Here is a 23,523-nt window from a genome sequence, read left to right on the forward strand (position 1 = left end):
CACCCTGAAGTTTACAGCTGTCGGCTGGCCCTGGAGGCACCCACAGGACAGCTGGGAGTGTGGCTGAGACAAAGGGATGGGCCGGTGGGGGGCGACCCCTCGCCTGTTTCCCTGAGCCATGAAAGGGGGGAGCTGCTGCCCCCCCCCCACCATAGGTTTGAACTTGCCCCTTCCTGCAGGCCTGGCACTCTGCTGCCCCCTGCTGGCCACTCTGCCTGGTGCAATGCCTCCGGGAGGGGGAGCGGCCAGGCAGGCAGCCCTGGGCCTGAGAGCGCCACGTGGCCAGAGAATGCCCCTCCAGGCAAACAAACCAGGGAATAGTTACAAATTTAATAAAATCCACCTTATAAATTACAGCAGCAGCCCCAGGGCGCTCTCTGCTGCCCCAAGAAGCGGGAGTTGGCAAAGCTGGGCAGCCACTGCTGGGGAGAAGTTGTCTGAGAGCTCAGGGCTGTGCAGGTGGCCAGTGGGCCAGCGCCACCACCTCCAGGATGGCCGCAGGGCTGCAACAGAGGCCAGGCAGAGGCTCACGGGCCCAGGAGTGCACAGGGAACAGGAGTGGGGGCTGAGGCCAGACCCAAGAGCTCCTCAGTCCAAACTGGCCATGAGTAGGTGCAGCTCGCGGAAGGCACTGCCGTGGCGGCCACTCAGAGCCGACTTGCTCTTGACGAGGCCACTGATGCTCTTCAGCTGCTTGTAGCAGAGCCGGCACTTGTGTAGCCTGTGGGCAGAGAGGTAGCGCTTGAAGTGCCAGGGCCTCTGTCAGACCACTCCCGCCCTCCTCTTGGAGGCAGGCCAGGACGCAGGACTCATCCAGGCCACGCCCGGGCTCAGGGCAGAGCAGGCCACGGAGCCCGGTCTGCAGCCACCCCCATCCCACGGGGGTAACACGGCCGAGCCACTGTTCCAGGCACAACCTCCTCTATAGGCTGCCTATAGCAAGGCCATCGCTGAGCAGGCTGGGCCCCCAGGCCCGTGGACCCCGACATCCCAATGCCGACACACGGCTGGGCCCCTCACCTCTCCTCCCGGCTGATGTCCACACCCACAGATGGCGGGGCCGCCAGGATGTCAGTGATCAGGGGCAGAAACCGCTGCAGGATCAGCTTCAGGGAGGTGCAGCCAGTCTGGACATAGCTTCAGAGGCAGATGAATGATGGAACCACAGAAAGATAAACAGAGAGCAAGGTCCACAAAGAGGGGTAGACGGAGGAACAGGGACAGCACAGGCTTGTTCTCAGCGCAGCCTCTCCCGACTTGGCGGGGACGGTAGAGCTGCAAAGCCGCTTCACACGGGCACCAGCCCTGGGGTCCTTCCCGTCGTCCCCGAAGGAGCCTCTTGCCCCTCCCATCCCTGACGTGAGGCAGTTGTGGCTTCCCCACGCCTACCTCTCGTACTTGCTCTGCAGAAGCTTCTCGATCTGAGGCAAGACCGTGGTGCACAGGTCCAGCTTCCACAGGGAGCTGGGGAGAGGGCGGGGGACGTGGGCCCTTAGCACCGGGCCCGGCCCGCTCCGCCAGCCCCGTCCACCACAGCGACTTACGCTTTCTGGTTGACAATGTTGAGGAGGTCCACTACCACCGACAGGTCATTGATAGCCACGGCTGAGTCCACCGACGTCTGTGTAAAGAGAGCACCTGTCAGAGGGGACCGGGGACACAGCGGCCCCTGCCTGGGTGTGGTGTGATGGACTTTGTCGTGGGGTGTTAACAAGACTGCACCTAAAGTGATGACCGTGAGGCCCACAAGAGGTGTTCAACAAATGGCAGCTTGTGATGACGATGGTGGCAGAATGGGACATGAAGTCAGCCAGTGTGGTGACAGGGGCCACCCAGCCCCTCTGCCCCACCTTGCGCAGCCTTCTTCTTGGCCAGCCCAACGCCTAGGGGAAAGGTGGTGCTTGCCTTGATGTCACCCGTGGTCCACACGGCCCGCACGGTGTCCAGGTTCTTGTGGCGGCTGGTGAGTACCACGCACATGGTGTCGTGGCCTTTGCGGATCTGCGACATGGCGTCCTCGTCGACCAGCTCCGCCTGCTGGGGGATCTTCACGGCCTGTGTGGGACGGGTGCCCATGTGCTGGTGGTGAAGCTCCGCCCTCGCCCGTGGGCCTCCTTCCCGCCCTCAGGTTGGACCCCCACTCACGGGCAGGAAGTCAGAGGCCTTCAGCCCAATGGGCTCATTCCGGGTGGCAGGGATGATGGCAGGCTCGGCCTTGGGTGTAGGAGTGGGAGTGACGACCGGGGGCCGGGGCAGGACCTCGAGCTGGTAGGGTCCAGAGCTCAGCGCGTAGCCAGCCTGAGGCCTCCCTGTCTGCCCACCCCGGCACGGGAGGCCCCGACCTTCGCTGGGGACCTCGGCCCCTCTCCCAGCCCCACACTGCGCCCTCTACACCTAGACATACATTTGGCACCGGGAACTGCGAGTCCATGGGTGGGCTGGGCTTTGCCGCCTCCTTGGCTGTGGCCGTGTCTGGAGGAAAAGAGAAAGGTCTCTGGGTCAGGTCAGGCCAGAGGGACGGGCGGGAAGAAGGCAGGCCTTGTGGTGGACCTCTGGGTGGCGCCTGTTAACTGGGGGAGATGGGCAGGAACCAGTGGGGCAGCTGAGGAAGGAGACATCAGCAGTGGGGGGGTGGGATGGGGGTGGGGGGGAGGGTTAGGTGTGGAGGCTCCTGGGAAGGCCTGAGGGTGGGGGTCAGACCTGTCCCCTCCCTTTCCACCCACTCCACCACAAGTCTGGCAGAAAGCAGGCATCAAGTACGGTGTGTGGATGGGACCCAGGGAGCTCCCAGGAGTGGCCATCCTGTCACCTCACTGGGAATGGAGTGGGGGTGGGGGTGGGGGTGGGGACATGCAGTGAGTAGATGGTGAGTGGGAAGCACAGGAAATACCACCTTGAGGGCGAATGATGAGATGGCCCCTTGAAGAGGAAGCCAGGTGGAGGAGGGGAGGGATGTGGGGGCTGGCCTCCGGCTCCCAGACCCCAAGACCCGCCCCCCTCCCACCTCCCTCCCACCTGCTGCTTTTCCTGGCTCTCTCTTCTCCACCGGCCCACAGGGGCCCTCTCTCAGCACACCACACCCCTGCCTCCACAGCACGTCCCATCCGCAGACCTAGCAGTGTGGCTGCCTGTCTGCCGTCTGTCCTCCTCCCTAGGGTGTGGGCTCTTGGGGGGAGCACCTGCCCGCCTTGCTCATGCTCCATCACCAGGGCCTAGCAGGGGGCCGGCGCACAGCAGGTGCTTTTGGGTGAGCCCAGAGAAACTGGAGATGGTGCCATGGCAGATGAGGCCTGGGGAGCTGGTGACCCTGGGAGGCCAAGCTCCGCCGCCCGACTCACCGTCCTCGGGGGGTGCCGGGAAGGGCTCACTTCTTCGGGGTGGTGTCCGACCTGCAGAGGCAAGGAGGGCTGGGGACTGATAATGGCCAGCCTGGGGCTCCTGCCTGAGCCCTCAGAGCCGGGCTGGCCTGGGACACAGGGGATAGAAGGTGGTCCCCAGGTGCACACACAGCTGCAGACCTGTGACCCCGTTCCTGGTCCCAGGAAACCCCAGGCCTGCGCCCTCCCATCTATATGCCCCTATGGGGCCTTCCCTTGCTCGGGATGGGCTGGGGCAATGAGTGACTGCGGGGCCTCTGCTGGGGCCTTGAAGACCTGGGACAGAGCCTGGGTTCCAGGTGTAAGCTGGGAATCAAGCCTCGGAAGCACAGCGACATCCACACCGTCCCCCATAAAGCACCGTTGGCCTCCATGCACAGATGGGGGCCCCGGGCTGGGCAGGGGCCGGGGGGCGGGCCTCACTGATGCTGTTCTTGGGCTGGAAGATCTCGTTGTACTCCTCGGCGTTCTGGATCTCGGCCCGAGACTCCCGCTCGTCCCGGTCATCCTCGCTGCTAGGGCTACGGCGCTCGCTCTCCGAGTTCTGCTTCACCCTGTGGGGCGGGGCCGAGCCGATAGGAGGCCGGCCCGGCCAGCTGGGGCCGGTCCCCCAAAGCCTTCTCAGTGCCGGCCCGCCTCCTGAGCCCTCTGGGGCCTGAGCACCCTACCTCTGCGGCTTGCTGCAGGCCGTGCTGGGCCGCTCATAGATGCGCCGAAGCGGGGCACTAGGGTGGGCTGACTGTTGCGCCAGGGGCCGGCTGTCCTGCACAAGGTCCTGGGCCACGGTGCCTGTCCTGGTGACCCGCGTCAGGTCCACCACATAAGAGGAGACGTTGCTCTGGGAGAAGGCCACACCTATCTGCAGGAAGTGGCAGAGCTGGGGTACGGGAGGGCAGGACCCCAGCAGGGCTGGGGGGGGACGTGAGGGCCTGAGGGGGAGGCGGTGGGTGGCTCTCTCACCAGCTGGTCGTTGCAGACAGCCAGGTCAGCCACCTTGCCCCAGCTGACCAGGACCACGTCAAAACAGCGCTCGGGCTCCCAGCCATAGACGCGCAGAGAGTCCTGGCAGCCACTGTACAGGCAGCAGCCGTCGGGGTTGAAGAGGACGCTCCTGGGCCAGGCGAGAGTGGGCCGTGGGTCCCAACAAGTCCAGGAAGGCTGTGGGGAGCCCCGGACAGAGGGAGCAGAAGCGGGGACGGGAAAGGCCCACCCATACCCACATCCCATGGCCCCGGAGGAGGGCCCAGACCCGCCACCCAGCTGCCTGCGCACCTGACAGGCCCTGGCTCTCCTTCGATGCAGCTCACCACCTGGAACTTCTCCAGATCCCAGAACCGGATGGTCCTGCAAAGGCAGCCAGGCTGTGCCGGGGAGCCGGCGGCCCCGTGCCAGCCTGCATGCGGGCCCGGGGCCTGGAAAGCCCGCTTCTCTGCAGACGCCCGTCCCTCTGGGTTGTGGCCACCAAGAGCAAGGCCTAGGGCCAGGGGTTGACCCTACACAGGCAGGCGAGGAGCCGTGGCAGGTGGGAGGTGAGCATGGGCTTTAGATCTGGACACGCCATGACGGCCCAGGACGCTGGGGCCCGGGAACCAGGGCTGGGGGTGAGATGGGACCAGGACCCCACCCTGGCACGGCCGGAAGTCAGTTCGGTCTACAGAGCATCACCGGCATAGGACACCTCGGGACAAAGATGGACTGGGACAGAGAGACACACACAGAGGACAGAGATGAGAAGTGGCAGTCATGGGTCACAGGCCTTGCTCCTCACCTGTCAGAGCTGCCAGAAGCCAGGAGGTACTCATTGGGGTGAAACTCCACCACGTTGACAGGCCCCGTGTGACCAGGAAACTCGGACATCATCTTGCCAGCAGTCAGATCCCAGAGCTGGGGCAGGGCGGGAGGGAGGTCGGGACCCGGCCTGGGACCTCGTCTGCCCGCTCTCCCTCTATTCCCGCCCCGGCTCTTTATCCATGAGCCGCCTTCCGCTCTTGACAGGCTTGGGATATTGGAGCCCGACTGGGGGTGGGGGGGATGGCAGAGGACCCAGGCCGAGTGTGATCAGCAGACCTCAGCCCGCCCCGGGCCCAGGTCAGGCCAGGAGCTACCTTCACTGTGTGGTCATCTGCGGCCGATGCCAACCACTTCCCGTCGGGGCTGAACCGCAGACACCGCACAGCCTGGCTGTGTCCCTGAGGAGAGGACAGAGCGCCGAGCTCACTGTAGGGGCCTAGGCCCAACGGGCCTTCCTCCTCACCACCCCGCCCTTGATGAGCAGGCCTGTGAGGGAGGGGTCACGGAGGGTGTCACAGAGGGACACTTCTCATGCACTCAGGACTCCCGGTCCTGCAGGATGCTCCAGGAAATCCAGATTTATCGGTCATTCATATTAGTTTGGAAAGCAACATATCTCATGCCTCTTTTTGCAGAGGTACGTGTCCCCTCTTAATGTCAAGGGTCTAAAAATGTCCAAAATTACTTACTAAACTCGGTGCTTCCAAACCCATATGAACAGGAATGCTTTTCACCTAATGACACCTGTCATCTGCCTACAAAGCCAGAGTAGGGAGCACAGTTTGGTAAATACGGCTCTGGGAGGAGTCATGGAAAGCGGGGGACCCAGGTGGACCGCCCACAGCACTCCTGCTCCGCTCTAGATTCACGTTTCTCACTTGGACCCTCATTTCCCACATCGTCACCCATATGGGACAGAATTCCGCCCCCACCCCACCCCCCATGCCAGGGTCTGGGCACTACCCCATGCTCCACGCCTGCATGGTGCTTGCAGAATGACCGACAAAGGGCGCCCTCCTTACCCTGTATCGGAAGACACAACCTTTCCTCCTGATGTCCCAGAGCTGTGGGGAGAAGAGCAGAGGGGCAGAGTCAGGACAGGTCATTACCAAGGTGGGCTTGGCCTCAAGGGGCCAAGCTCAGTCCTGGTGCCCAGCTCAGAGGGCGGTGTGCGGCCATGAGCAGAGAGGGGTTCTAGGCACCCCCAGGTCATTATACCCCAAAACGACAGGGTTCTGGAAACTGTTCACTAAAGGTGAGGTGTTTTTTTTTTTTTCTTTGCTGAAAATCTTACATTTTAATTTTTATTTCTTTTTGAGAGAGAGAGAGAGAGAGCTAGTAGGAGGGGCACGGGGACAGAGGGGACAGAGGATCCGAAGCAGGCTCTATGCTGACATCAGTGAGCCCAACGTGGGGCTCAGACCCACGAACCATGAGATCATGACCTGAGCCAAAGTCGGATGCTCAGCTGCCCAAGCCACCCAGGTGCCCCAAAGCTGGGCATTCTGAGAATGTCTGGCAAATGTTTCCACATCCCTCTTCCTTGGAAGGTGCAGACACTACCAGAGGGAAGACGCACCCCCCACAGAGCCAAAAGCTACCTGTGTCGTCCTCAGGTACGACACACAGCCCAGGGCCCACTGCTGGCCCAGCGGGAGACACGGGGCACAGAACAGTGTCGCACCTTGATGTTCGTGTCCTGGGAACCTGAGGCTACGAACTCGCCGTACGGGTGGAAATCCAGGCTGCAGATGTTGGCTTTGTGTCCCATAAGTGTGCGAAGAACTGTCCAGGAAGAGAGCAGAGACGGGGCATGAGGCGAGCGAGACACCCAGTGGGGGAAGGGCTGCCACGTTCACTTGTGTGTGTGCCTCCATGGTAACCACACAGCAAACCCAAACAGCGATTTTAAAAATAGGGAGACAGATCAACCAGGGTCCTACCACGCTGACTGATTTTCCTATTTTCCTCCTGATAGATGAAGCCACTTCTGTCATTACCTAAACCCCCAGGAAATGTAGCTCACGCCCCTAGGCTCGTCCCAGTGTGTGCTCACAAGGACGCTGCCCTAGAGTCAGCAGAGCCAGACAACGATTGCACTCGGTTCACTTATGCTCTCCTGGGCCCCCCCGCCACAGCTGAGGCAGAAGAGGGGTGCAGGAGAGGTCCATGCTGGGGGAAAAGCTGCTTGGTTGAAGAGAGAAATCCAGGAAGGCTTTTTGGAGGAGGTGGTATTTGAATAGGACATCAGTGGGTGGAGGAGGATGAGGGAGGATATCAGGCGGAGGGAAAAAGGGGGCAAAGGCCCCAACGAGGGCAGTTGGAGGGCATGCCTGGAGTGGCCGTGGTCCTTACACCGGCCCCATGCCCAAGGGATCTGGAGGGTGGCTGTGAGGATGGGACGGGTGCCATGTGAACTGAGAACACAAGGAGGACATGACTGCTGCCCTGGGGAACCTCGGCTCCCATCCGTCAAGCATTTGCAGGCAGCTCGGTGGCCAGGCCCAGCCCGACCCTCAGGCAAACCTTGTGCTTCTATCTCAGAGTATTTCGGGCACGACTCAGATTTGCTTCTTGTCTCTGGCCTCAAGTGTCTTGCTTGTTAAAAGATTTATAATTTCACCACCTGAATGAAACTGATCATCCCATAAGTGTAGGGGCCAAGGGGTGTGGAATCCAGCCATCCTTAGGTTGAGCCAAGGTGAAACAGTTGCCTTGTGAGGTAGTGAGTTCTCCACTGGAGGTGTTCAAGCAGACCAAACATAATGCTTTAGGGACAAGAGAGTTGAGCTCCAAGTACTAGGTCAATTAAACAAAGTCTAGTGTATGATTGCCTCCTTCCCTCAAGGTCCAGATGCAGGACTCGGAGCCAGACAGAAAAGGGAGCAGTCTGGCTCTGCTCCTTGCTTGCCACGTGACCCTGGGCAATCCCTTACCCCCATCTGAGCCTCGTAATGGTCATGATCAGAGTTAAGAAAGTAGACATAAGGTGCTTAGCACGGGCCTGCACGCAGTAAGTGCTCGATGATGCCAGCTACAGTTATTCCTGTAATTCCTTTCTGCACGAAAGCTGCTTCCTCTGTCCCCCCAATGGAACCTTTGCCCGTCCTCCGGCCTCAGAGCACATATCCTGGTTCTGTGTCTTCTGGCACCAGTGATGACTCCTCAGTGCCCATGACCATTTGGGCGCTTCCCTCGTCCCCAGGACATCTGCTGAGCACTTCTGGTGTGTGGAGAACAGCCTGAATGACATCAGCACATTAGCACCGCCCCCAAACACCAACAGGAGGTGGGCGAGGACCTAAGGCTCAGAGGGTGAAGCAGCCTGCCCGAGGCCGGTCAGCAGGGCGCAGAGCCAGAATTTAAAGCAGGCATCGGCGTCCTGAGAAGCATACTTCACCACGTGACCCTTTACCTGCGTCAAGGGCGCTCATTTGTCTATGGCTCCTAACACGGAGCCAGGTGCACCTAAGGGCAGGATCAAATGAGCTGCTCCGGTCTTTATCTGCCTTGAAGTCAAAGTGCAGCCCTCTGCCCCCCGCCCACCACATCCACCCATCCTACTCGCTGCCACTCTGCAGCAGGCCCTGTCAGGCGCCAAGCTGGGACCGACCCATTTTTAGCTCCTCCAGAGTGTGACGAGGCACACATCTGTTGACATCTGTTGCCTATCTAATTCAACCACCAAAACCTGAGCGGCCGCCTCTCCCCACTCTCCGGAGCCGTCACATGCCACGGGGGGCTCAGGGGCTGTTTTGCTGGCCAAATCCGGGGCCGGAGGGTACAGACGTGTGCTAGCCCCTGCTCCAGGCCACGCCCAACCTCCCAGCCCACTTGCTTTGCACCCCACGGCAAGGCTTCCAAACTCCAGCCCTGCCCCGAGAGGATGTGGCCGGTTCCACCCCTGTGTGGGCCAGATTCGCGAAACGCAGGCTACCTTCCTGTGGGATGGCTGGGCTGACCCACCCTTGCCCTCTGGCTGCGCTGTGGAAAGCAGGCAGGACCACATTCTTCTGGCGTGACTTCTGCCCTTGCTCTTCTGTCCCGGGAGGGCCCCTGGAAGTCCTGCTACTGCAGGGCTCGGTCACAGGATCCCAGAGTCGCAGAGTGGAGGGGCGTCCTGGATCCGTCTGCCCGGTGTGAGGACCTCCAAGGCGTCCTAGCTGAGTAGCCGTTCGACCTCTGCCTAAACCCTCCAGTGATGGGCTGCCTTTCGAGGCAACCCACGTGACAGTCAGGCAGCCCTTTTAGAAGCCCCTGTGCACCTGGGATGCCAACTGGCCCGTTGTTTTCACTTAAGCTGTGATGGGAGGGGTGGAGGTCGGCCTGAGGTCTTAGCTCTACCCGCCAAGGCTGCGGACGGCAGGTTTCCGTCCCAGCATCGAACCCCCCGAGTGGCAGGGTGAAGGGCACTAGGATGGGAGTCTTGATGCCAGGATTTGAGTCCCGGGTTCTGCCATCCCAGCCACGGAGTCTTTATGGGGGCCCTCCTTGGGCCCCACTTCGCCCATGTGTCAAATGAGGGGGCCCTGCCGACCTGGCTCTGCATCAGAATCATCTGGAAGCATACTGAAAGCCAGATTTGGGCCCACGCCACTACTGAATCGGGTTCTCCGGGAGTGAGGTCTGGGCCATGTGTTTGTAATGAGCTCCCTGTAGAGTAGCAAACACTGAGAGCCCAGGGCTGGGGAATCCCACGGGTCTCGGTCTTCATTCTTTGCCTGCCTCCAGCTCCTCACATTTCCCTCGTGTGAAGTAGTCACAGCTGAGAAAGCGTGGCACCCTTGGCTCCTCCCTTTCGTCCCTTGCTCCTCAGTGGATGGTGAATGGCCGGTGCTGTCCACTGGGATTCCGATCCAGGTAGAGACTTCCCAGGCACACTGCCTTCTGCCCGAGCCGTTCTGCTTTCTCAGCTGGAGCCCAGCCAGCCGGAGCTTGCTCCTCCCCGGGCCCCGGAGTCCAGCAACACCCAAGCACAGCATGCCCTGCCTGGCTCCCGCGTGTGGCTGGGCAGCAGGAAGGCACAGCCAAGACACTAAGCTCGCAGCCCCCGGTTTGTTATCTCAGGGGCTTTGTCTTGCACATGCAGCCCATCACCAGGCGGGCAAGCATCACCCAAAAGGCCCAGGGGCGACATCTCTCTTGAGGACCATCTACATAAGAATACCGCTATTCTTGAGCACAGAGAACCTGGCCACTGGGCATGCGTGGCTGACAGCTGCTGTCCTACAGCAGAGGTAGAGCACACACCGCAGGAGAGGCCCAGAAAGACTTCTGGGTCTCAACCAGGCAAGGGGGCTCTCTTCTGGAAAAAGCAACCTCAGCAAGACCCCCGCCAGTTTCCTCTCCCGTCCTTCAGGTACCGGAGGGCCTCCTGGCACTGGCAAAAAGCAGCGAGCAAACAGGTTTTACTTGGACCTCTCACTGTTGGCCTGCATAGTGTTCTGCAAAAATACTGAACTAGCTGTCAACGTTCAGAAACGGGGGGATTCCACTGAAAGTTCCAGATTCTCAGCTTCTCTTTAAAAAATCTGTACGGCGGGGCGCCTGGGTGGCTCAGTCGGTTAAGCGTCTGACTTCGGCTCAGGTCATGATCTCACGGTCTGTGAGTTCGAGCCCCGTGTTGGGCTCTGTGCTGACAGCTCAGAGCCTGAGGCCTTTTCAGATTCTGTGTCTCCCTCTCTCTCTGACTTTCCCCCATTCATGCTCTGTCTCTCTCTGTCTCAAAAAAAATGAATAAACGTTAAAAAAAAAAAAAGGCTAAATAAATAAAAAGTCTGTACGGCTGGCAACACTGGGCCCAGGCTGCCATGTGGCAGCCCCCCCTTTGAGGGAAGGCAAGACGCCCCACGTGGCCCGGAAGCAAAGGCGCAAGTTTACACACTGAAAGATCCCAGCAAGGATTCAGTATAGGACCAAGGGTCACCACTGCAAAACCTCAGGACACCGGGACAAAGTGCCTGCGAGCAGATACGGGACCCAGGAAACTGCACGCGTCTCCCAACAGCAACCAAACAGGAGCCTAACATGCGATGTCGCCGCACCTTCAAAATTCTGAGGGAAAACTATTTCCAATCTAGAGTTCTACAAACTCTAAAAAATAAATAAACAAGGATGAGGGTAGAATAAAGTCATTTTCAGCCGTGGATGGTCTCTAAAACTGAACCCGTCACGCACCCTCTCTCCGTGAGCTATGAAAGAACGTGCTCCAGCGAAAAGAGGCAGAAAACCAAGGAAGATGGCAAATGTGGACTCTGGCGCAGCCAGGCTCCCGTCACAGAGCTAACTCCTTGACTTCCGTGGGAGGAAGGCAGCAAGAGACGGACAGAAGGGACGGGAGTTGCCGCGATACCATGTTCTCAGAAAAGCGGAGGTAGCGAGACACGAGGCAGAAGGACAGAAGGTTGAGGCCCCTGGAGGATGGGAAGGAGTGAGGTGACTTCTCATTTCCGTCATGATTATTTGGAGAATGGCCGGCATTTGGCTTTTTAAGCTCTGTACAACTTCTATAAAGATGAAAACCAAGTTCAAACAAACAGCACAAGGAGACAGAAGACCTACCCGCCCTAGGCCCCATTCCTGCAGGCAATGGTTGCCCAGAGCTGAGAGGCGGCGCCCCCACGTCACGGCGCACGCACCCCGGTTCTCCCGACGGGCCCCCACACTTGTTCATGTGTCTCGCGTAGCCCCTGATGTTCTCCCAGGTTCTGGATCCACACCGACACCCACTCGCCCATCCACAGGTGTCCGGGACATCTCCTGGGCACCTCCTGGGCGCCAGCACCCAGAGGCAGCAGTGACGTCGCTGCTGCCGGGCTCACGGGGGCGGGCAGTCGCCACCCGGTATGGTCAGGTTTCCAGGAGGGAAGCACCCAACACAGTCAGGACAGGCTTCCCGGAGGAAACAGCTCATAGCAGAGCCTGAGACAACACGACTGCAGGCGTACATGTGGGGAAAGAAAGCACAGATGCCTACTTTTGGCAGCTTCTAGGTCCCAGACGCGGATGGAGCCCGACTGGGAGCCGGCCACAATGAGCTCCTCCGGGGTGTTGAGGCGGACGCTCTCCACTGGGGACGTGTGACCTGTCAGGCTCTGTGGAGAGAGGGTAGCAGCTTCAGGGCACTGTGTGGAGAAGGCCCCGCTGCTGCCCCAGTTTCTGGCTCCCCAGGAAGGGCATCAGCAAGAGGTGGCTCAGCAGGGAGGCTGTGCTCCACGGAGCCACACCGAGGCTCTCCTGCACGCAGGCTGGGCAGCCACTTCTCTGGGCCTCGGCCTCCAGGACCCAAAGGGAGCCAGAGCCCGGTCACGCTCCAAACCCCTCCCGCTGCCCAGTGTGCCCCAGATGAGGACATCGTTTGCCCAAATGGCCCTGGGCCCCTTACAGGGGAGCCGCTGACCCTGAAGCCCTGAGTCCAAACCACTAAGCTCTGCTTCCACCTAGGCTCTGCTTCCATTCCCACTCTGCCCGGCCATGCTCCTCAGGAGGAGAAACCCTGACAGAACCGAGGCCCGGCTGGTCAATGGCACACACCTCACCCCTCTGGAATGCCTGGATCCCCGGGGGTTGCCCCTGGCGGAAAACCCGGCCACACTCCCAGGCAGGGGCTGGTGGAACCCAGAGAGCTTGGCAGTGACTCTACTGTTAAAAACTCTCATCCAACTCAGCGCAGGCCAAAGCGGGGCAGGGCTGGGGCAGGGCTGGGGCAGGGCTGGGGCAGGGCTAAGCCAGGTCCCAGCCCAGCCCCTTAGAGGGGTGGGAGGTGCTGGCATTTCCAGCTTTCTGGAGAGAAGGCTGGAATGTGAAGTCCATGGCATCTGTCACTCCCCGCCCAGCACTGACCACCTCGAGGCACATTGTTTGCTAAGACGATGTTCCGAGGGAGGGGCGGAGATGGCAGGGGAAACTGCTCCCCAGCAGAACTACCCAAAGGCCAGACAGTCACAAGCAGCCTGTGTGACTCACAGACGTCACCAGTAGGAGTATAAATGAGTAGAAACTCCATGGGGGGCCAGTGGGCAAAATGTGTCCACACTTAGAAATGCACATTCCCTGCATGCCACAACCCTACCTCTGGGGGCCTCCTCTGCACACGCTCAAATACATGGCAACAAAATAGACACAAGGTCGTTCACCGCAGCGAATCTTTTACACAAAAGACTAGAAGCCATATAAGTGCCCATCGGAGGAAATTGGTCAGCTAAGCTGTGGTCCTCCATGCAACAGAAAACTTATTACTTGGCCATAAAAATGAATGAGGGAACCGTCCGAATTATAATAAAGACTCATCTTCATGACACTTCAGGTGAGAAAAGGTGAACGGTGTATACAGAATACTGTCTGTATATTAAAAAAACAAAAACAAAAACAAAAACAAAAAAAAGAAGGGGGAAAATTCCGGAAGGATATAAACTAATCAGAAACTGTGCTGTGGTGGTCCGTAGGGAAGAAAGTGGGAATCGGGGGAGGAAAGAAGACCTTTCACTGCTTACCCTGGATCATTTGGATACTGAACTATACGAAGCTCACACATACTCAGAAACACACAAATAGGTAAAAGTGGACCATCTACAGGGGGCGTAGCATGGGCCTGAATCCGAAGGTGAGCAAGAAGGTGGTGGGGGTGAGGAGCTGAGAGGCCTGGTATGCAGTGTGTAAGCAGGGGAGACATGGGGGGAGGCCTGCAGGCTGACCCCAGCGTAAGAAGGGGGTCCCCCACCGTCTGGCGGGGGATGCGAGCATGGGGTCACCTCACGTCCATTTTGGTTGGTCTTTATTGATTCGTTTTCAATCAGTATGTGTTACTTGGGCATTTTGGGGGTGGGGGTAGGACACACTTGAATCCCAAGAATAAAGTGAAGCGAAACAAAGCAATTTCAATTCTGTTCTTTACCCTGGCCCTGATTCAGCTTGGATCTCAGTTCTTGGCTGCATCTCACAGAAATACTGAGGTGATTAAGTTTCTACTAAAAAAAAAAAAAAAAAAAAAAAAAAAATCACTTCCTATCCCTTATCTTTATCTTCACGTGGCCAAGAATCATAAGAATGTTAATACCCTGCGCTGGCAAGGTCGTGGGGGGGGGGGGTGGGGAGGGCAGGTCCCCATTCTTCTGGCAAGAATATAAATTGATTTCTGGAGGGCAATTTGGCAATATGTTTCGAAAGCTTTTTAAAAAGTGCACACCCTCAGATAATGCAACCATCGCAGATCTGTTCAAAGATTGAGGTAGATGAGGATGTTCCCCTCTGTAGCTGAGCAGAGCCACAGCACTGGAAATAACCTTTAGGCCGGGAACAGAGCAATGGCTAAGCTAATTCCGGCTCATCCCTACAATGGAATACCAGGAAGTCATTAAAAATCACGCTGTGGAAGGATATTTGTTGACACCGGAAAATGCTCGCAAACAATAAAGATTGTTATCTTTCCAGGCTACAGAGGAATAAGATAGTGCTCCAAAAATATATGGTTATATATTGCTATGATGCGCATGTGTGCACGTTTGCACGTGTGTATATGTATGCCTGTATATGTATCTGTATCAGCACCCAGAAGGGCATAGACCAAAATACCACGTGTAGTGGTCTTTGGATGATGGAAATAGATATAATTTATTTTTGTATTTTCCTCCTTTATGTTTTCCTGTTTTGGAGGCAGTTTGGGGCAATGAATTCATTGTGTGACTGGGAGAAAGTGTTATTAAAGAACCAGCTCGCTAATCAGCTTCAACCTGGTGCCCTCAAATCTTTTTTGTGGAAGGAGACAGGGAACGATTCAAAGTAACCTCCAAGCGCAGCTGACAGGTGGGCGGATGGGCCAGCGGGCAAACCTCAATCTTGAGCCCATGGGCTTATTTTAGCTTTCTCACATAGGCTCCCTGGAATTCTGTCCACCAGCAGGGGACTTCCCCATTCCTGAGGGCTAGCTACTGTCCCAGCCATCGGGATTGTCCTGGGCCTCCCTTGAGCAGATGGCTGCAGGCCGGGGAGGTGGGCACTGATGTCGTGCTGTGTCCCCCTAGCCTCCGGGTGCCCTAGACCTGACAGAGCCTGCAAAGCCACCTGCTCCCCAAGCCCCGACCCCACCCTGCTCCCCAAGCCCGTCCCCTCCCTGGGCTTTTGTCCTGTTTCCCGCAGGCTAGCGAGGCTCACCATGATGCAGTTGGGTTTGTTGATGGACCATAAGTTGACACGGCAGTCATCTCCACCAGTAGCCAGCAGCCGCCCGGAGGCTTTGCCCAGTACCAGTGAGGACACATTGCTGGCGTGGGCAACAATCTCCTCTACACGAGAAAGGACAGGAGGAAAAGGCATTCAGAGAAGGCGGCCCCTGGTCCTGGCACGTGAAGCCCAGGCGGAGGGCTCTGCCCACTACAGCTCCCCTTTGGTGACACCCTGCCATGAGCCGAGGCCTGGCTGCTAGGACAGGCCTTGCACCTGAGGCAGAAGTGACTATTTCTCAACCTCAGGCATTCCTGTTCCACACTCCGGCCTGACGGTTTTCTCCTTTTTCTGCATATAAACTGATAGTATTTTTATGTTTACCATGCTCAACTTAAAAAAATGACTTGCCTTTTGTATTTAGCTCTTTCTAAATAAAGACAATTAAGCGGTAAAATTCATAAAGTCACGAGATCGATATGTTCATTATACTTTATAATACAAAACAAAAACAATTATTAAAAGAAAAAATATTGACCCACATACCGCCTAAGCATCTCTCTGGGGCTGCTTGCTACACACATAAACCCACTTTGGAGAACATACTTGGACCATTCAGGTCAACTCTAGACAAGCTATCTCCAAGTGAGCTCACCCAGGGCTTCAGCCCCCAGCTTCAGAATCATGGACCAGGTTCTGGTCTGAGCTCTGCTACTGTAGGCTGTGTGGCCTTAGAGTAGTCACTTACCCTCTCTGAGGGCTGGGTTCCTCCTCTGGTAAATGGAGGTAATAACAGTGCTTGGTTCATTGAGTTGCTGAGGATTCCCTGAGAACATTCTGTTAAGCCGTGCTCAGTGGTTGTTAGCAAGGCTAAGGCACAGAGAGTGGGCACTGGGGGCCCCGGCAGGCATAGGCGGGTGGGGTGCCTGGGGGTGGGAGGCCCGGGTGTGAGGGGTGGGAGTGAGGGCTGACCAGACAGAGTGGGAGGTACGGCCCCGGTGGGCGGCCATGAGGGCCCCTAGCCAGGACTGCTGAAGCTGCAGCGGGAGAAGCAGACGTAAACCACAGAGGGTCTCATCAGTGCTCCAAAGGGAACAAACATGAGCAAGGAGCTAAGAGGCAGCCCAGGCCTCGAAGCCAGGCCCTAAGTGACTTCCTCCTGGGAACGACGAGGACAGAGGACAGGTCTCCCCACACCAGCATAGGGAAACCCCCAATATGCCGACGCCCTGAGGCAACTGGGAGGCCGGCCTGGGTGACGCTGAGGAAAAGGGCTTGCGGTCGTCGCACAGAGGGCTCTCCTGCGCTCGGGCCTCCACCCTGCCTGGGGGTCTCTGTGGCACTGGCTTCGCACCACAGGGCGGGTGGGAAATGGGGCCCAGGAAGGCTGCTTGTCAGGAAGTGTGGCTCAGAGGGGATGTCATCAAAACTGCCCTGAGGACCAGACCCCCAGGCTCACTGTCACAGATGATGCGCCGCCTCAGGGCCCCGCCCGGCCAAAGCCCTGCACAGGCTGAGTCCAGCCCCAGCAGAGGCCCACGTGTCAGCGGAGGCCTCGGGAACCCCATCACTGGACTCAAGGGAGCTGAGTCCCTCCCTAATCTGCATCTCAACTACGGGCAGTTCTGTCCTCTAGACACTGTAGGGACAGATGCCTGGGGTGCTCTGGGGCTTTGGCCACAGACTCTTGTCTGTTCAAGAGCTTCTGTTGGGATCTAGTGACTTCCCAACCCAGAAAGAGAGCACCCACCTTCTCCCTGAGCACTCAGTTCCCAAGCCTTGGGCCTTCTCCCCTTCTCTGAAAACACTCCCTGCATACACTGCCCTCCACTTGTGACCTACCTAAAGGCCTGGGTGTCTACCTTGGCTCTCACCCTTCCCAGGGAAACCTCCGGCTAGGCTCCACCTCACCGGGCTTTCTTGGGCACACTGCCACCCCTCTCTGGGCCTCAGGACTACTGCCCCTTAATTCATATATAAATGTTTCCTGGGCAGCTGCTCCAGGCCCAGCACTGGGGAGAATGTGGGGAACGACAGTGAGAAGGTTCCTGTGTTTATGCTATAGCCTGATCAGATGGGTCCTGGGACATGGCATCCCTCTCGAAGAACCACAGATGTTGGGGTAAGAAGGATGTGGAGGTTGGGTCTTTCTAGAGGGGCTCAGCTCACTCCCCTCTAAGCAGCCTGACCAGGGTCTCTGGCCTGATTGGAGCCCCTGGAGGAGCCGGGGACCAGGAGAGGGAGGTATACCATGGGCACCAGGCAGAGGAGGCTTCGGCATGGGGCACTGGCCTAAGAACTCTCCCTCTGGCCTGAAGGACAGCAACCACCAATGGCCCAGGCCTGGGTACCGAATTTTAGTGCAAACAAATAAAATTCCTCACAGCATCTCTTGGCAGGCCAGGCTGATGGCTGCTGTTCCACCCTCTGGCCCAGGCCTGTGCCAGTTTCTCAAGCTCAGTTGGCACAACCTGGGCCCCACATCCCAGCTAGAGCCAGGGACACTGCATTCTGACAGAGGTGCTGAGAATTTGCATCCTAAATGGAAGGTGCAGAGAATTGGGTTTCAATGACCCAAACTGGCCTAGCACCTTCTGATCTTTGCTGGATTCTAAAGCCACAAGGAGCAGGGATCATTTGGCTTTGGATCTTCAGACAGCTTATACTCATGACGGCTGCTATGCACATGAACTTGTCAGCAGAACCGACATGCCTGATCATATTACCTCTTGTTTGAACACTTTGATGGCTTGATCTTGCCTTCAAGATAAAGCCAGGGCCTCAGAAGGGCTGGGGTCCCATGGACAAGTGCCCCCAAAGGCCCAACAGCCTCATGTGACACACTCTCTCCACTGCCGTGCGGCAGCCTTCTTTGAGCCCTTCCAACATACCGAGCTTCCTGCCCCAGGGCCTTTGTGCTTGCTATTTAGGCAGCCTAAGCACTCCCCTACCCTGACCATTATCTAGTTAATGGACTTGAAGCACAGGTCTCAGCTTGGAATCAGAGAAGGAGAAATGGAGGGGTGTGGTTATTTGATTCCTGCCTGTTGCTCTCCCCAGGCTCTGAGCCCCGCTGCACAGGGACCTCATCTATTTTGCACGCCACACCCCCCCTCCGGACTGCCTCCTCAGTGCCTGATTCTATGCTCAGGAAAGACCAGCTATGAGGGAATATATAAGCCCCAAAATTACAGAGCCACTCTGTCCAAACTGTACTCTCCTTGGGAGTCCATAACAGGGTTCTCCCAGAACCCTAGGGCTAAGAACAATTTGAAACTGCCCAAACTTCTCATTTTACACATGAGGACACTAAGATCCAGCAAAGGGCTTTGCCCAGGTTCTGAAAACAGCTCAGAGGAGCTTTGCACAGCTTCCGAAAACAGCTCAGGGAGAGCTCATAGCAAAAGGTGACCAGTGTGGGCACAGCAAATCTATGCCAACCAGTTATTATAGGTCAGAGGGACCTTTGGATCCTCAAGATCCTTTCCAGGGATCCAAGAGAAAACTATTTTCAGAATAACACCGAGATGGTACGTGACTTTTACCCTCTCGTTTGCTCACAAGCATACATGGGATTTTGGGGGGGAAGACATGTGATGACATCATCACAAATGGCATGTTTGACTGTGTATGCCTGTGTTTTAAAATGTCTGGGTAGGGCGCCTGGGTGGCGCAGTCGGTTAAGCGTCCGACTTCAGCCAGGTCACGATCTCGCGGTCCGTGAGTTCGAGCCCCGCGTCGGGCTCTGGGCTGATGGCCCGGAGCCTGGAGCCTGTTTCCGATTCTGTGTCTCCCTCTCTCTCTGCCCCTCCCCTGTTCATGCTCTGTCTCTCTCTGTCCCAAAAATAAATAAAAAATGTTGAAAAAAATAAAATAAAATAAAATAAAATAAAATAAAATAAAATGTCTGGGTATTAATTCCTAACGTGTAAATATGGATAACTCCCATAAACAAAAAGCCGTCAGGGTCTTCAACAATTTTTAAGAGTAAAAAGAGGTACAAAGATCAAAACGTTTAGAACTGCTAGTGGAGAATAACGTGAAGGTGGGTGATGTTGCTGCTCAGTCACATTCCAGACCCTTTTGCCAGCACCCCTCAGCCTCCCCTCTCACCCCCACCCCCGCTCCAAGATGCCCCACCTCATGGGGGCAGCCCCGACTCATGAGATGTCTGCAAATGCCAAGAACACCTCTTGGCATTTCTCTAATCCCGCCTGTCAGCCTAACTGCGCTGAGAGCTGCTTTTATGTTCACCACCTCGCTTGGGTCTCACAGCAACTCTGGAATGTAGGTGTGATCATCTCACTACACAGACAGGAAATTAAGCCTCAGAGAGGTTAAGTCACCTGCCCAGTGTCACCCAGCTAAGAAGGGCCAAAGTCATGATTTGCTTCCTGGTGTATCTTACTGCAAAGCTGGGAGTCTCTCTCTGTGCCAAGAACAGGAGACAAAGCTGGGGTTCTGGCTCTCCAGCAACAAGCAGCTAACAGAATAAATGGGGTGAGCAAGAAAAAAAGAGAGAAAATCACTCACGCAACTTCCAGGCTGTCTTGGTGACCACGGGGGTGGCCATCCTCCAACCGGCTGCACCTGAAGCTCTGCCCACAAAATAGACTGTGCTTTCCTCCAGGGGTGGGGGTGGATCCCCCCCAGGATCCGCCAATCAAGTTGGCAAGGAGTTCCCACACATCCAGGCAGAGGGAATGCCTCGACTCTCAGCTCCGGATTGCCTCCTGGTTTTAAATCATTCACAGCAGCCACAGCAGCAGCCTGTGTGTGCCCGTCAGGATCCTGGATTGTGGAATGTCAGGCTTGAGCCATCTCAGCTCAACCCTGGGCTGGAACACAGACAGAAACGATGGCTTGTTAGAAAACACTTGGTATGAGTTCGCCAAACTCTGGGCTTGCAGAACTACAGCTGCAGCTCCCTGGATCACCAAGGCCACTTGACAAAGAGACACCCACCAAAGCCACCAGAGCCAGGAGCTGCCAATCGGGTTTGAGAATCTGAAGGAGGCACCTCAGACAGGGTGACTTGGGACCCAGGGAAAAAAGGTCCTCCCAGATGCCGGGATGATGGGATGGGAGGAGGCTCTGTTCCAGGAGGCTGGCCGCCTGAAGTGCAGCAGCCGCAGTGGGGCGGGGAAGACCACATGTCCGCAGTTCAGACAGATCTCTGGGAATGACTGCTGTGTCTGACGCTATGGCAAGGGGGTGGAGTCAGAGGCTAAGCTTGTGGGCCCAAGAGAGGCACTCCAGAGACAGGCATTTAAGTCTTCTCTGGGTAGAATCTCAAAGAGGGCCCCGAGGGTCCAATCCCTCCGTTCGTGGCAAGGAAACTACTCCTGGCCCTGGCAATTCCCAAGGACAGACTGGTAACTAGGTCTCCAGTCTGGGCATGAGTCGGTAGGACTCCTCAACTCTAAAAGGCCACCTCATGAAGCCTTCTACCCTTTTCTTCCAAGCCTCTTTCCCATGAACCCTCTCCTGTCCGTCCCCTCTCTCCTGGATTCCCCAGTTCTGCCTCTCTAGTCCGCCGTTTGTTCCCTTTCTCCTTGCTGCCTGTGTCCCCCATCCGTGCATATCCTGTCTCCTGGGCTCCCTAACTTGACCCCTGCCTCGCCAGACCCCCTTTATTTCCCTCCCCACTCTGCTATCAGTATCCCCCCATTCATTCACTCTCCTGCTTCCAGTGTCCCTATTCACCGCCCATCCTCCTGCAGACCCCCAGCTCCGCTTCCGGCCTCCCGGCTTTTCTCCCAAGCCCGTCCCGCCAGTCCCGCCCGTCCCGAGGCTGGGGCTGGTCCCACGGCCTCGCCAAATCCTCCCACTCCTCTCGGCTTGCGGGGCACGGGCTCCAATTTCCCCCCGCCCGGAGCTCTCTCCGCCACGGCGCGGCTCGGCCCGGCCTTGAGTGGCCCGGTCCAAGGCCCATAGGCCCCCTTTCCTCCTCGCCCCCTCGCCCACTCCACCTGCAGCTGAGGCTCCGGAGGCCGAGGCTCCTCTCCAGGCGCGACCCCCACTTGCCTCCATCCCCTGCCCTGATTGGCCGCTGCTTGACAACCGACCCTCACAACAAAACCTCCGGCTCAGAGCCCCGCCCTCCTCACCACCCGCACCAATGAGCCGCCGCGAGCGCTCCACCTCCAGCCAGGCTTGACCAATCGAAGAAGGCGCTTCTGCCGCTTTTCCTAAGTACCCGCCCACTTTTCCTGAATTGGGACTAATCACGAGGAAGGAGAATTCAAGAGCCTCCCCTCAGCTTCTAATTAACCAATGAGGGCTGTCATTTCCTTGGTCCCGCCTCCACCTCAAACTTTCCCTTTCCTCCGCTTTCCTTCTCTTCCTCAAACTTAATTCGCGTTTGAAAGCATTTCGAGCCGCCCTCCAATGCCGGCTGCGCCAATCGCTTTAGCAACCGTCCCAATTTAACCAATAAGCTTAAGCCTTATTGGAAAACCCAGTTCCCAAGTAGCCAATGGGGCGGGGACATCGGGAGCAGCGTGAAGTCACGGATCTTCCATCTTGGAGGGGGGCGAGGAGGTGAAGTTTTATCACTTTGCGGTAGTTCCTGCTCCTTCCCTCTAGTCGGGGGCGGTGCTGCGGTGGTCTAAGAACTTTACTCCTCTTCTCTGGCTCGGACTGGAGACCTTCAGGGAGACGGAGCTTGATCCCGGGTGCGAGCCGAGAGTGGAGATCCCGGGTGCTGCCCCACGGCCCGGCGTCGGTGAATGGATGCGTGGGCTGCCACCTTAAAGGCACCACCAACCAGAAATCGGAGAGAGGCCGGCTTCATTTGATTCGTGGGCAGGAAGGGCTTAGGGAAGGGCCGTGACCGGCTGGAGCCGGGGCCCCACACGTGGCCAGGCCGCCTAGGAACCGCTCATTAGGGACTCGAGCCCACTGGTGATGCCCAGGACCTGGTGCCTAAAGACCCCCGAACCTCCCCGTTTATCCGCCAGCCGCTCACTGCAGCTCAGGGCAGCTTGATCTCTTGTAACGCACCTGACAATCCTAAAAAGTAGGAATTCCTGTTCCGATTTACGGATAAGGAAACTTGAGGTCCAGATTAACGCGCTTGTAATAGGCCACACGATAAAAAAGAATGGTGTCCGGATTTGAACCGTTGTTGTTAAAGCAAAATCTGCGGATTTCTCCATGGTACTGCACCCCCTGCCAGACAGAGGCAGAGGGTCCACCCTCACGTTGTACTTTTGGGAGGTGGGTGGAGAGAGGTATCAAAAGAGGACTAGATGAGCAGAATAAAATCTGATTGATCAAAGCTGTCCACTCTGTATTTCCCCTCAACTTTTTATTGTGAAAAACTTCCCAGAGAAAACTTGCAAAGAATTCTACAATGATGTGTGATAGTTTTAATAGTACAATTCACCTGGTGGGTAATCCAACACTTGCTAACATTTTTCCGTATTTGCTTTGTTCATGTATGTATGTTTGCTGAGTGATTTGAAAGTTGTAAACATCAAGACATTTTGCCCTCAGTGGCACTAAAATGCTGAGCACGTACCTCTTAAGAATAAGGCTCTGGTCCTGATAAGCATTAAATCACCACATTTAAAACAACAACAACAACAAACTAATAACTCCCTAACATGCAGTCCAGATTTCCCCAATCATCCCCAAAAGCTATGTAAAACTTTTTCTAGCTAGGAAACAAGATTCACCACACCTGGCTCTTTAACTCATTTTGTTCCAGTCCAACTTTTTTTTTTTTTTTTTTAAATAACATTGATCTTTTGAAGAGATTGATCAGGACTTTTACCTTGTAGACTGTCCCACATTATGATTTTGTCTCACTGTTTCCTTCTAGTGTTGTTTATTTGTTTCTTTCCCTCTGAATTTCCTGTAAATTGGAAGTTAAAACTTGATTAGATTCAGGATCAGCATTTTAAAATACTTTGTACTGAAGTATCACGCACATGCCCCAAAGGGCATAGACTCTAAGTGTCAAAGTGAGTTTTCACAAACTGAACATGCTCAGGTCAGGAACATTACAAACTTCCCAGAAGCCCCCCATGGTGCTTCCTCACATTCACTAACCCTTACACCCCAAGAGCAGTGATTATTCTGATTTCTAATACCATCAATTAATTTGTCTGGGTTCCCCCCCCCCCCCCCCATATAAATGGAATCAGGCAGCATGTACTTTTTTGTATCTGGAAATCTCTTGATATTGTAT

General features: G+C 56.6%; 1 protein-coding gene across 3 annotated transcripts; it reads right to left on the reverse strand.

Annotated features, from left to right (window-relative positions):
- Positions 1–310: 310 nt before the first annotated feature.
- Positions 311–21,445, reverse strand: KATNB1 (katanin regulatory subunit B1). Of its 3 annotated transcripts, none has more exons than XM_047835723.1 (20): positions 21,299–21,445; positions 19,860–20,164; positions 15,318–15,448; positions 12,145–12,262; positions 6,853–6,953; positions 6,191–6,232; positions 5,483–5,566; positions 5,146–5,261; positions 4,650–4,721; positions 4,338–4,488; positions 4,046–4,236; positions 3,801–3,931; positions 3,339–3,389; positions 2,405–2,472; positions 2,146–2,214; positions 1,906–2,055; positions 1,545–1,621; positions 1,390–1,464; positions 1,021–1,137; positions 311–721 (listed from the first exon to the last, which is right to left on the reverse strand). In XM_047835723.1, exons 2-20 carry the CDS (start codon positions 19,897–19,899, stop codon positions 589–591), a joined length of 1,917 nt encoding a protein of 638 aa, XP_047691679.1. In that variant the 5' UTR covers positions 19,900–20,164; positions 21,299–21,445; the 3' UTR covers positions 311–588. The 3 variants fall into 3 exon arrangements, with proteins under 3 accessions (XP_047691679.1, XP_047691677.1, XP_047691678.1); XM_047835721.1 differs by having other exon boundaries at positions 2,146–2,265; XM_047835722.1 differs by lacking the exon at positions 21,299–21,445 and adding an exon at positions 20,292–20,905 and having other exon boundaries at positions 2,146–2,265.
- Positions 21,446–23,523: the final 2,078 nt, after the last annotated feature.

This window comes from Prionailurus viverrinus, chromosome E2 (genome assembly GCF_022837055.1).
Source record: "Prionailurus viverrinus isolate Anna chromosome E2, UM_Priviv_1.0, whole genome shotgun sequence".
NCBI lineage: Eukaryota > Metazoa > Chordata > Mammalia > Carnivora > Felidae > Prionailurus > Prionailurus viverrinus.

Coding starts and splice junctions, on each gene's coding strand:
- KATNB1 (XM_047835721.1), bottom strand. CDS start 19,899: ATGGCCACCCCCGTGGTCACCAAGACAGCCTGGAAGTTGC. Junction 4,722..5,145: donor GCTTCTGGCAGCTCTGACAG/GTGAGGAGCAAG, acceptor CTGCCTTTGCAG/GACCATCCGGTTCTGGGATC. Junction 3,390..3,800: donor CCAGCCCAAGAACAGCATCA/GTGAGGCCCGCC, acceptor TTGCCTCTGCAG/GTCGGACACCACCCCGAAGA.